The sequence below is a fragment of the Colossoma macropomum genome, unplaced genomic scaffold (assembly GCF_904425465.1).
Source record: "Colossoma macropomum unplaced genomic scaffold, Colossoma_macropomum, whole genome shotgun sequence".
NCBI classification, from domain to species: Eukaryota; Metazoa; Chordata; class Actinopteri; order Characiformes; family Serrasalmidae; genus Colossoma; species Colossoma macropomum.
This window is the reverse complement of record NW_023494792.1, coordinates 14,512,403-14,526,111: the sequence shown is the minus strand read 5'-3', so window position 1 is coordinate 14,526,111 and position 13,709 is coordinate 14,512,403. Positions and strand designations below refer to the sequence as shown.

Sequence of the window (13,709 nt, the reverse complement as noted above, 5' to 3'; positions counted from 1 at the left end):
ACAGTTCACAATGCTTTGATGACCTCAATGTGTAATACTTACGTGAGCAGCCATTTGGCCCAAAGCCATACGTCAAGGGGGCGCAGGTGTCACAACAGCGGCCAATCACATTGGGTTTGCAGTCACACTGTCCTCCAAATTTACTGCAGGATGAGCTAAATGACCCATCACGGTTACATTTGCAAGCTGGAGGAAAAGACATAGGTCATCATACTACCTCTAAAGAGCCACTTCTAGGACTGTCGCCATTAAAGGGGAAAAATGTAATTCAGAGTCAGTTATTAAACTTTTGAATTTTGAACTGCTCATTTAGCATCTTTCCATGCTGCTAGGCATGGCTTTATGATCTCCATGTGCAACCATGCACTCTTGGTCACATTCACAGTGCACATATTCCCTTAATATGGAGACATTTAGCCCGGGGTGGGCAACTCTGGTCCCAGAAGGCACTATTAATGCATAGTTTACTGTTTTTCCTGCTTAAACATAAGTGATTAAATTCATCCATTATTAGGTTTAGTTTTTGAGCAGAGAAATCAGCAAACCGTGCTGGACTCCTTAGCAATTCTTATTGACCTACTCAATCATGCTGTCTGCTTTTATTGTCTTCAGTAAATATGTATGCACATATTTATTTATATAAATACATTTTTCATTTAGTTCTGTGGCTATTTTATGAAATATGTGCAATTTTACTATTTAACTGTAGCCTACAGGCTATTCCTATTATTTTCTTAGATGTAATGTTGGGATACTGTTATTAATTCATGTGTTATTCAAAATTTTTATATGATTGTGTTCAAGAACTTTGTCTTGTTCTGCTTGGGCAGTGGTTTAGAAGCTATCATGGAGAATGAAGGATACTCACGAATTGCCCCGTTATGGATATAGGCAGACATGCTGGCAACCAGTTTTTCACACACCTCAGGAAGAGTGTGCTCTCCTGCCTGTGAAACAAGCTCCACACATTGATACTGCTGGTACTGAGCCAGGGCTTCCTCAGAGCAGAAATTTGGAAGAGACTCCATCTTTGGAATAAGTCCCATCTGAAACAGGATAATTTGTTTAGGTGAGTAAAACTTCTTAATGTTCACTGGCACATTAAAATTAAATGTCTGTTTCTCATCATTTATTGAAGGAATGGTTGCTGGTGGTGGAAGTTTGAAAAAGCTTACAGAATCAATCAGAATTTGTGACCTGCAGTAAGGGTCAGGATTGGACCGTTTCTCAAAAGTTATGTCCACATAGTACCGCACGCCAGAGCTGAGGCATACTGGAGGATCCAAAGTGGCTGCCCTACATGGGGCAGAATATAAAAAATTATTTATAACAGCTCAGATGCAATGGTGAGCTACTAATAGAAATATAGTAGGGGTCCAAGAAGGAAGAGCTCTGATCAAACGGATAGCAAAAATAACTGTCAAATGTTTCATTCATTAAACTTTGAGCTGTGTGAAGACGCCATCACAAAAATTACTTCTCACCTGCGAGTGCTGGGAAGTACCATAGTGTTCTCTGATGGATTGTCTGGACAATTTTCACCATGAGATCCTATAGGTACAACTTTTACAGTAGCCGTCCAGTCATCTGTGGACTACACATGTAGGCCAAAGTCACATTATAATTAATATAATAGAAAAACACATTCATTAATTGTATTCGCTGCACAAATATTCAGAGTTCATGGGGCAGATTTGCAACACTAACTATAAGCCACTAGGAAACATGACTATAAAATGCCTCTCACTATATTGTTGCTTTCTTTCTTAATATAATCATCTTAAAGTGGACTTTCTTCTTGAGAATCACTAATCATTAGTTCAAATAGCAAAGTTGGGTGTTAGGGGTTAATCTGTTAATGTCACTGTAACAATTTCATTGTAAGAATTCCTATGGGGTGAATTTGGTAACATCACTGTAACAATTGCATTGTAAGAACTGTTACATGGCGAATTTGAAAATGTCACTTTTTTTTTACGTTGTAAAAACTGTTGTGAGTGAACCTGGTAACATCACTGTAACATTTACATAGTAAGAACTGTTACAGGGAGAATCTGGTAACATCACTGTAACAATTACATTGTAAGAACTGTTACAGGGTTATTCTGGTAACGTCACTATAAAAATTACAATGTAAGAATTGTTGATATCGAGCAAATACGAACCTCTGTTTCATAGCGAATAACAAGATGGTAGTAAAGATTTAAGGGGACATTAGTGATAGTGAATCTAAGCCCGGCTCCATCTTGAAGTCGCACAAATCCTGGTCCAGTCCAAGTGACCGGTAAATCTGGGGTATGCGGTTTTAAGATGATCTGATGGGATGATCCTGGCAGCAGGGAAATACTCCTCTGAAAGAAAAAGAGTAAGTCTAAAATCTGCAGTGAATACTAAGAACTAGACTGGGCAAATTGATTCTTAATTCTGACTGTACCTGGCCTTGTCTTCTCTTTCTAGCTTGACGCCTCTCACTCTTTACCACTACAAATTTCCCGTCGCTGAACATAAAATCATAACCCCTGCTTCTGAAGTAGTGGTCACATCTGGGCAGAGTAGAAGGTGCTGTAGTGCGTTCAAGTGGTTGATAAGGCGGAGAAGAAGGTTTTTGAACCGGGGGTCCTGTAATAGTGGAAGTGGTGGGCCTCACCTAAGAAACATATTTTCACAAGCAAACCATGTAACTCCATTTTATTCTTTTTTATACTATTTGAAATCACCAGCTGTTGTGTAAACCTTACACATTTAAAAATATGTTAAGCTGGTGTATTTTCTGTGAACCTAAAAAGGTATTAGTTCATGCAATCCTATGAATCTGACATTTGGAATGTGGTTTTTTTTGTAATTATTTTGATAAGTGTAGTTTTGAACTTTTTTTGTTTATACATTGTTTAGGCATATACTCTATGTATAGAGCAAGAAATCAGTCTTAATATATTTTTAAAAATATATATTTTACACACATTTTCACAGTATACAGTGCTGTGCAAAAGTCAGAGACCATCCTTCATTTATTTAATTTTCAGTCAAGACAGCCGTTCAGTTATTAGATTTTTAGAGATACTTCTGAGGAAATTAGATAAGATAAAAGGAAGGTAAAAGTCAAAGGGAAATTAATGAAAAACCAGGAGTTTATAAAGTGCAAAAATCCACAGGTGTGTCTGCCCATCCATCCACTGTAAGAAAAGTCAATGCTGTGAGTCTTATGTATAATTTTCTTTTAAATGTATGTTTTCTGCTTCTTTTTACTAATGTTGAGAAATGAATAACTTGTCAAAACTGACTTTTGCACAGTATTGTATGTTACTGCCACATTTAGGACAGTGTATTCCGTATTGAGTCATCAACACTTTTTCCAACCAAGCCTGTGCATTATTTCTGTTATATCAGCATAAGCATATATTTCAAGTATGAGAGTCTGATCTATACCCTGCAAGAATGCTACATATTAAACTTGCTATATTTCAGAGCTGGTAGCCTCCCCGACACATGGGAAAAAAGGCCATCCACAACAACAGAAGTATGGTCAATTTTATGTGGTCACCCACCAGATAAGAGGAGCACTTTGTGTCCAGAGGAGCAGCATTTTCAGCCTCATATAAATAGAAGTCCAGAGGGGCCAGAAAGTAACCAGGTGCAGGCTCACTACAGCTGAGACCAATCATATCAGCTCTGCACTGACACTGACCATTCACTGAGGAGCACCTGGGCATACATACATGGATACAAATGTACATAAATACATACATGCATATGTGTGATGTTGCAGTTTTCAAATAACAAAAGTAATATAAGAAGAATGGTATGAGGAAACTACTAGCTTACTCGGTACTGAAGGCTCCTCCTATATCACAGTCACAAGGTAAGCAGCCATACACTGTATTTCCTAACCCCCAGTATCCTGGCTGAAAGAATAAAATTATTGTGTGTATTGTGTGCATAAAAATCTAAATTAAAAGTTAAAAAATGTGTTTGTTTGGGGAGGGATATTGTAGTTATAGCTACAGACTTGTTGGACTTACTACACACTGATCACACTCCGGTCCATGGGCATAGTGTTCACAAATACACTGGCCTGTGGTCTGGTCACAAGGGGAGGTGCGTTTGGTGCCCAAAAAATTGCACCTACATCCTGGACAGATCCAAATGAGAGCAAAGAGAAGAATTATCTACAAACAAACTGATGATCATCTTAAGAGAAGTGTTTTATTTAAAAATAGCTCATTTTAAAGCTTAGTAGCTTTTAAAGAAAATATATTGTATTGGCATCAGTTTTGGCTGGTACTCAAGGTTCCAGTACTGGTATGAGTATTGGAAAATAAAAAGTGCTATTGTGCTAAGTATCTCTACTTTAAAGGAATACTGTTTTTCAAACTATATTTCCATCTGCCATATCTTTATCATACACTTGATTATCACAGACAATAATTTGCTTTGTCATTTCCTTGTGCTTAGTAAATCCCCTGCTACAAAAGCCAGCACAGACCAGCAAAACCAGCATATCTACTTTTTTCAAGTAATGTTGGACCATTTCTTTTGGTCTGTTTGTTGTGAAATTTTAACAGAAGGCAAATTGTAACTGGGCGTTTTTCCATGACAGCGACAATATGTCTTGTTGTGGATGCTGGTATGCTGGTAAGTAGCATTGGAAACTATTATACAGATTACCATCAAAACCTGCATATGTTGTCTACCCGTGACAGAGAGGCATAGAAAAGTACAGAACATTCTAAGATGACCTAAAAGGATCAGGCCCTTAGAGACAGAATGACTATTCTGATAGACAGAAAAAGCATATAGGAGTTATACAATTAACCGCAATTAACCTACAGGCCCTGGTATGGTGGTAAACCAATATGACCTTGCTAAACCAGCAACAGACCAACATAAACCAGCATTTTTTTCAACAGGGTCAAAACACACTTATAATTAGGTTATATACCTATGGCTATCTCCCTCTTTAAAACAATACAATGCACATCTAGGTATGTAGTTTACAATATGATATCAAAGTGACACAGTTAAACAAATGCTGATTTGATATAGTGCAATAAAGGCCCTACAGTCTTTCCTGAATGTACCTCGTTAAAGTCTTAAGTCTGTAAAACATGGCTTTCACATAAAATCATAAGATACCACAATGTGACATATTGGGAAGAACCTCTTTTCTTTTTGTAGTCTGTCATCTGTAGCATGCTAGTCTGCCAGGGGATGCTTTGAGAGAGACTGAAACCCTAAGCCAAGGGTAGCTGAGCTCTATGAATATACAACAATGCATGGAATATTCCACACATTTTATGAACTTTCAATAACAATTTGAACTTAAAGTCTTTTCTAAATATGAGCTAAGTTATGTCTTAAGCTTGCTAGCATGTTAGCTATCTCCAGTTATAGGTCAGTTATAGAGAGTCTATTACCAACAGCCTTTTAACACAGCAAAAATGCAATATCGTTTATTATCTGCTTTACTTATTGACATATTATTTGACATAATCTTGAATAAATATGCAATCATATCATGGACTGTTGGACCAGTTTTCTGATTGGAATTGTTTTTCTATTTTTCGTTATCCCCCCATTTATAATAGAATCCAATCAGAAGACATATTTTTCTGTTTTTTCCAAGCACAGAGAAATTATTACCCATGACAATCAATCATTTGTTACAGATGTGGCAGAAAGAGATTAGACTGAAAAAATGCTGGAGTATTTCTTTAATGTTGTGTCTAAAAAATGACTTATTGCATATAGTGGGGAGTAACCTGCTCCCATCTGTTATTTGGGAAAAAAATTAGGGAAGGCTCTCTTACTCCGGCAGCCACTCTGGTCTTCCTGGCTGAGACCATAGAAGCCTAACTTGCATCTGTCACAGCGTTCACCCTCTACATTCTGCTTGCACATACAGCGACCAGTTACTGGATCACACAGACCACCTTCCACAGACCCCGCTGGGTGACAGGCACAAGCTTCATAGCAACAAAGCAACAGAATTAAAGGACACAGATTACTCTAAGGGCATTAAAAAGCCTGGCATGATTCTTGCTGCTGTTTTTTTGAACACACTCACGAACACATGCTGCCGGATCTTCTACTGAGTGCTGAGGGTCCCTGTAGTAGCGTGGCTGACACTGCTCACACTGTGCACCCACCCGGTTGTTTCTGCAGTCGTCACACACACCACCACTGACCTGTCCAGTGGCAATGTAACGCTCCATGTCAAAATGACATCGCTCTGAGTGACCATTGCAGTTACACTCTATAACAAAAGAAACAAACAGATTTATATAGAAGAGAAAAACAGTTAAATATAGAAAAAAAGTTATATAACAACAAAAAAGCCTTAATATTTAACAACAAACTGAATTTTGTACTAAGAGCAAGTTTTTCAGCATATAGTTATTCATAAATTAAAATCCTTCCTCCCATTTAAGAATTTAAAAATTGGTTATGCATGCATTCATCTCATCTCTGCTAGACTATTGCAGCTCTCTTTACATAATAATCAGTCATCAATTTCAGACCTCCAACTGGCTCAGAAAGCAGGTGCAAGGTTCCTGATTGATACCAGAAAGAGGAACAGTATTTCCCCACTACTGGCCTCTCTTCAGATTTGAATTTAAGGTTTATTATTTGTTTTAAAAGCCCCACATGGCCTAGCACCTCACTACACTTCAGACCTCTTATCCCTATTCTACTTCTAGGTCTCTTAGATCTTCCAATAAATATTCCACCGTCGAGGTCTAAAGGGGGTTGTGCCTCTATTAGTTACTCCCCTACTACACATCCTGCATTTCTCTTGTCTGTGTTGTCTTATTTATTTAACATCATTCATTTCTACATGACCATTTTCCAACCTCTCTTTATCCTTTAGAACTAAGAGGCTGTTTTTGTCACTGTGCCTGCAAAGACTGATACAATGATGCCTTGTTTCATGCATCACTCAGTCCAGGCTGAAACACTTGTAATCTCAATGTGAATGAGTGGAGCTAAAATGCCAAAGCATGCAAATGTGGATATATATAAATGTATTGGTTTTCATGACATCACAAAAGCAATGAATTCACAGTGCTGTGAAAAAGTATTTGTCCCTTCCCAGTTTCTTCTATTTTTGCATATTTGTCACACTTGAATGTTTTAGATCATCAAACTACTTTTAATATTAAGCAAGGATAACCCAAGTAAACACAAAATGCTATCGAAATGATGATTTCATTTATTGAAGGAAAAATTCTGTTCAGCCCTACCTGGCCCTATGTGAAAAGGTAACTTCCCCATTAGCTTCTAAATCAACCAGTAAACCAAATTCAATTGACTATTATGTTCAATTTCACTAGCCACACCCAGGCATGATTATTGCCAGACCTGTTGAGTCTAAACATCACTTAAATAGAAGGTGTCTGGCAGTGAAGCAGTGAAGCATGTGAAGGAGGCTAGAAGGTCTCAAAAAGCAGCACATGATGCCACATTCTAAAGAGACTCAAATACAGATGTGAAGCAAAGTAACTGAAACCTACCAGCCACTGCTAAGGCCCTGGGACTCCAGCAAACCACAGTGAGAGCCGTTTTCCACAAATGGACAAAACTTGGAACAGTGGCAAACCTTCCTATGAGTGGTCAGCCTACCACAATTTCACCATAAGCTCATCGACGACACATCCAGGAGGTCACAAAACAACCCAGATGAACATCTGAAAAACTTCAGGCCTCTCTTGCTTCATTTAAGGTCAATGTACACGATTGCACCACAAGAAAGACACTGGACAAAAATGGCATCCATGGGAGAGTTGCAAGGTGCAAAACTCTGCTGACCAAAAAGAACACAAAGGCCCATCTCGCATTTGCCAAAAAACATCTAGATGACCCCCAAGACTGTTGGGATGATATTCTGTGGACTGATGAGTCAAAGGTGGAACTTTTTGGAAGACATGGGTCACTTTACATCTGGTGTAAAGCTAATACTGCATTCCACCATAAGAATGTAATACCAACACCAAAACATGGTGCTGGTAGTGTGATGGTCCAGGCCTGCTTTGCTTCTGCAGGACCTGAACAACTTGTTGGAACCATGAATTCTGCTCTCTATCAGAAAATTCTGAAGGAGAATGTCCGCCTGTCACTTTGTGACATTAAGCTCAAGTGCAGTTGGGTTATGAATCAGGGCAATGATCCTAATCACACAAGCAAGTCCACCTCTGAAAGGCTCAAAAGAAACAAAATTAAGGTTTTGCAATGGCTAAATCAAAGTCCTGACTTGAGTTGTTTTTTCACATGGGTGATATAGGTTTTGAATAAATTTTTATCTTCAATAAACTGGATGATCATTTAAAAGCTCCTTTTTGTGTTTACTCGTGACATCATCTTGTATTAAATTAGTTGGATAATCTGAAACATTTAAATGTGACAAATCAGCAAAAATAGAATAAATCGGGTGAGGGGCAAATACTTTTTTTTTTTTACAGCACTGTAAAATCTTTCCATACAGACTGTATGGGCTAACACTTAGAAATAATGTTTACATACTACAGTACAGTCAAATGTCTCAAAGAATATTTTGTTTTATGTAGTACTTGTTTTATTGTATTTATTCTTTTATGTTTATGATTTGGTACTGTTGTAGATACTGTTCACTGTTTTATTAGTATCTTAATTATGTTATTAATTTTGCTTGGATTTGTTTGATTTGTTGTACATTACCTTTGCCAATGCGTGCTGATTTTAAAAGTGCTTTTTTAATCAATTTTACTTTATTATTACACTTTCAAATAAAAATATTATTATTAGTAATAGTAGTAGTATTAGTATTAGTATTATTATTATTATAATGTAGTCTATAATATTTAATATTATATATATATATATATATATATATATATATAATATATATATATATACTCTACTTAAATAGTTAAATCGCAGGATTTGAGAACTGAGCGTACTTTTGCAAACATGCGGGTCATTGTTTCCAGCTGGCCTCCAGGGGGCATCATTGTAAAAGTCTTGGCACTTCTCACAGTTGTTCCCCATGGTGTTGTGTTGACACATGCAGTGCCCATGAACCTACAAGCACAGACAGAGTTTTTCCTTAACAACACCCAGACGAAAAAAGTCCTAAGCATTTATTATTAGCTTAAAGCTAACTTCTGTAGATTGTCCAGACAGAAGTCAAGCAAAACTTTTTTTCTTAGATTTATCTTTCATAGTCCTAAATGTAGTTTCAGTTTTTGATGTGGCAACAACAGGAAATACTTTACCAGAACTGAGAACATGTAATAGTCTATTATATAAGCTTATTCTGTAGTTACATTTGTATATGTACTTATTATGAAATTTCAAATAGAATTACAGAACAAATATCCTCAGCTTTCAGTGTGAACAAATTTGTGTGCCAAATTCAAAATGCCATGTCTATTCGTGACCACCCTCACCATGCCAGGTTCACTGAAGGTATCTCCGCGGGTGCTGTATACAGGCATACACTGGCTGGCGTGGCCGTTGCAGAAGCAGCTCCCTCTGACTACCATTTCATAGAGGGCGTAGTAGTATTTATCCTGAGGGTTCCTCCTCCGCCGGCCCAGCAAGTTATCTCCCAGGGTGAACAGACGTGTGAAGTTCACTCGTAGGTTAGTCATGGTGATGAGGTCTAACAGCAAAGGAAACAGACAGTTCTTACATTCTTTCTGGATGAATTTTTCAAATAGCACATTGCAATTGTATACATTTTACAGGTGCTGCTGCTTGAATGTATTACACATGCATTCAACCACTTCAAATAACAGTACAGATTGAAATGAGGTGCTACATCTTTAATACATAAACACTTGCGCAGTTTATTATGCTTCAGCTCACTAAGAACCCATCATTTGGGGGTGCTCTGGCTTCTGGATGTAAGAAAACGTCAGCTCATGCAAGTTGGAAATGTACAGTATCAATTTTTAATCTGTGGTAGGATATGCTCTGGAGCACCATAAATACTTGAATCTCAAAGCCTTTTTGACATATTTTAATCTAAAAAGAAAAGTTAAGCTAAAAAGCAAACCTTGAATGATGGGATCATATGGATCATCAATGTGAAAGTTGGGGTCCAAAGCTTTTAACACCACCTGCAAGAAATTCACAGCATTTAGAATACACACATCATATGGAGCTGTTCTTGATGAGGGTCAGATGCTGTTTCTGAGGTTATACTTCTCCGTCAGTAGAGGGTTCAGGTCTAGAGTAGCGGCTGTCACAGATGAGGTCGTCGATGCTCTCTGCCGGGCCTTCTGAAACCCTGGGGAAGTCGTTAGCACAGTCTGCAGCGAAGTATCGAAACACCTTCCAAGTGCGCCCAAAATCTTTAGACCTCTCCACCAGCATTGCAGCTGGTCTGAAACTCTGTACAGCAAGAGTTCAGCACATTGTAGAGTCAGTCACAAGTGACAGGCAGCAAAGTTGCAGATTTACTGTAAAGCGGCTGCTTCTAAAAGGACTGAATGTACCTTGAAGGTCAGGACTAAATGGCTAAACTGAAACACAGTCTCAAGGTCCAGTTGAATGCTGACTCGTTGCACACCTAAAGTTTGAGAAACAGTTTTTTATTACAAGTTATTCTTGATGACATTTAGTGGATGGCTTAACCATCCATATTCAGAAATTCCTACTCATGTATGTGGTCTGCAGAGATGGTAAAAACTAGTACATTCACTGTGTTACATGTACTTACATTTTACTTCTCTGAGCATTTTTTAAATGATAATACTTTCTGAGGAAAGTACATTTATGATATATACAACCTAAAACTGGTACAAAGTCCATCAGCAGGGATGCCACACAAAACCCATTAATCAACAGTAATAATATTTTCTCGCAATGATGGTAAAATCTGTAGTAGAAATACTGTCTTTTACTGTAATTCAACAATTTCACTAGTTCAACTACTTATCCTAACATACAGTATTTTACCATAATAATGACAGCAATAACCATCCAAATAAAATGTAAATGTGAAATAAAAGGAATAACTTGTTTTGTGAACTTACATTCTATTTATGTTAATCAAAAGCAGCAGTGTTAAAATACAGTATATGTATGACTTTTACTTCTTCTATTTCATTCTATTCTTGTAGTAATTATTTCACCAAATAAAAATACATTTAAGAATACTCTACTCACCTCTGATGATATTCCTCACATTTTTGCTACTTGTGTAAACGCTCACAAATAAAAGACCGTTGAGTCAAAATGGGTCAAATAAAAATACTCTGATCGAGCTACTCTGTCCTCTCCCGTTGATGTACTCCCTGGCTATATTAACACCAGACTCACCGTTCTCAGACTGCCACCATTTCATCTTGCGCTCAGGTTCAAAAGTGGTGATAACATTCTCTATTTGGTGGCTGTAACGGTTGTTGTGGCGGTTGTAGGGGCTCCTGGAGTCACAGGTGAAGCACTTCTGTTCTTCCTGAAGAAAAAAAAGGCAAACATAATAAACAATAGAACTTAATGTATGAGCATTTTGCATTGTTTCATAAGACCATCAACAACAGTACTTATTCTTCCAAAACTACTGCCTTTAGTCTATAAACAATATCAGTTACACTGAAGACAAACAGCAGAAGGCAGAACTGTCTTATTTATATTTCCACAAAGTATCAGAATCAGAAAAAGCTGAAATATTTAAGAGAAAATTACACAGAAGCCTCAACGACTAAATTAATACCAAATTGTTCAGTATTTAATGCGTCCACACTATACTTTTATTACAACTTCCATTATTTTCAGGAGACTCGCTTTCAGTTTTTCAAAGAAATCAGCTGAGTTATTTCTCCATACCTGCCACGTTTAGTCTTACACTGGCCACATTGTTTCATTTTCACAATCCATGTAATCCCAGTTAAAAATTTAGACTCATCAGTTTATTAGTTGATAAAACCTTACTCCACATCTCAGATGTTCAGTTTTACAGTTCTCGTGCAAATTTCTTGACAGCTACACATCCATTCAGACTCAGTGTTGAGTTGTCTTCTCACAGTTGCAAAGCAAAGCAAAGACAGAATCACCTCTGGATTTTTTCAGATCTGAAGTAAGAGTGGATCTTGATTTTCTCCTCTCTTTTAAAGATGAAAGCTTTAAGTACTGTTTTTCTAATGGTGACAGTTTTGGTGGTCTACCAGGTCTTGCACAGTTGTCAACATGGCAAAGCAGCTAAAGTGAGGTTAGTTGCTTGTATGAATGTTAGTGTCTCTTTGAAGAGGAACATAATGTCAGTGAAAGCTGCTTTGGAAAAGGATGGAGGAGTTAAACTGACAGTCAATTACACAATAGTAGTCGAGTGGTCTTTGCTGTCATTCCTCAATATAACTTGTATACATTGGGACAAAATGTCGTTCTTCAGGCCTGGTGCAACACACAACAGCAGTATGTTACACAGGACCGCACAGAGTGCAGATACACAACAGTGTGAAGCGAGTGCAAAATTTACAATAAACACAGAATAAAAGCTAAATACACTAGACATTTGTTTTCTATACAATACATATACAGAATAATAAATAATCGTAAAACAAAAAAGCAGCAGTCCTGGACTTCAAGCTGGGAAGTTAGTCTGTAGTCTGAGGTGGTCCAGTTTATTGTTGAGAGAGCAGATCCTGGAGAGTGGAAGAGATGGTAGAGCTGGGCAGCTAAAGTTACCTAGCCTAGCTTGAATTCCCAAGAGTCCTCCAACAGTCCTTCATTTATTACAGCTGAACTCCGAAATCAAACAGGGCTGGCAATGACAGAACTACTCACCAGTGTTTTTGATGCACAATATGGGAGTAACTGTTTCAGAAAACCATATTTTCAGGACCCAAAATAGCCGCTGGGTCAAAAACGCTCTGCCATCTAAAGTAAATTATTGATAGATTTGATATTATATTTAGTGTTGGAGGCTTCGGTGTAATTTTCTGCTAAATACATGTTTCTTGCTTTTTTCCTGAAGCTGAAAAATGACGAACATGTACTTAATGGCTGTTTTGACTGGAAAATAAATCTGCTTTTGCACAGTACTGTGTTTGAATACAGTATATCATTATGCAAAGAAGAGCAGACAGATTTCTTTATACAAAATAAACTGGCTTGCTATAGGGCACATCAGGTCTGTCTTACATTTAGCATGACAGACTGAAGCAATGTAGGAAAAATGGGTCACATTGTTACAGACGCAAACATGACACAAACGCATTGATGGCACGTCTTTTCATGAGTGGACATGTGAAGACGAGACCCGTTCGATTCCAAAGTAATCCCTTTAAAATAGCTGCTATATTAGCACAGAGGAATTCATACTTGGCTTCATATTGCTGTCACTGGTTGTTATTGAAGCAACTGTTTCTTGAACTGATTTTTCAGGCCAACAAAAATAGAGCAAAGACAAACTAAGTCCTGGGAGACACACCTAGCATTCCGCCTGTATCACCTGCGTGGAGAGGGCCAGGAGTGAGAACTGAAGCAGGCATAAATTAGTCTTTAGGGAGAGGAGAAGTAACAACCTATAACACTGGCAGATCAGAACATGTCTGCAGTATGCATCCACAGGGTTGGCCACAGTGCTATCAGTCTACACTGGGGTACAATTGCTTCCTCCCTCTTTTATCTTTCCAGACTGCACTGCTGACAACTGCCAGCTTCATGATGGGATTTTATTCTGGAAAGGTTAGGTCATGGTAGGCTTTATGTTTTTATAAAGCACCGAC

The 13,709-nt window shown here is 37.8% G+C and overlaps 1 protein-coding gene across 1 annotated transcript in view; it reads right to left on the bottom strand.

Annotated features, from left to right (window-relative positions):
• lamb4 (laminin, beta 4) overlaps positions 1-13,709 on the bottom strand; it is a 31,082-nt gene that overhangs the window by 12,418 nt on the left and 4,955 nt on the right. Inside the window, 17 exon segments of the mRNA XM_036576129.1 lie at positions 43-186; positions 869-1,046; positions 1,176-1,296; positions 1,485-1,594; positions 2,166-2,351; positions 2,435-2,647; positions 3,546-3,702; positions 3,823-3,902; positions 4,020-4,129; positions 5,808-5,963; positions 6,065-6,253; positions 8,934-9,054; positions 9,423-9,637; positions 10,034-10,097; positions 10,183-10,371; positions 10,476-10,549; positions 11,302-11,437. Of these exon segments, the coding sequence (XP_036432022.1) occupies positions 43-186; positions 869-1,046; positions 1,176-1,296; positions 1,485-1,594; positions 2,166-2,351; positions 2,435-2,647; positions 3,546-3,702; positions 3,823-3,902; positions 4,020-4,129; positions 5,808-5,963; positions 6,065-6,253; positions 8,934-9,054; positions 9,423-9,637; positions 10,034-10,097; positions 10,183-10,371; positions 10,476-10,549; positions 11,302-11,437 (2,443 nt within the window).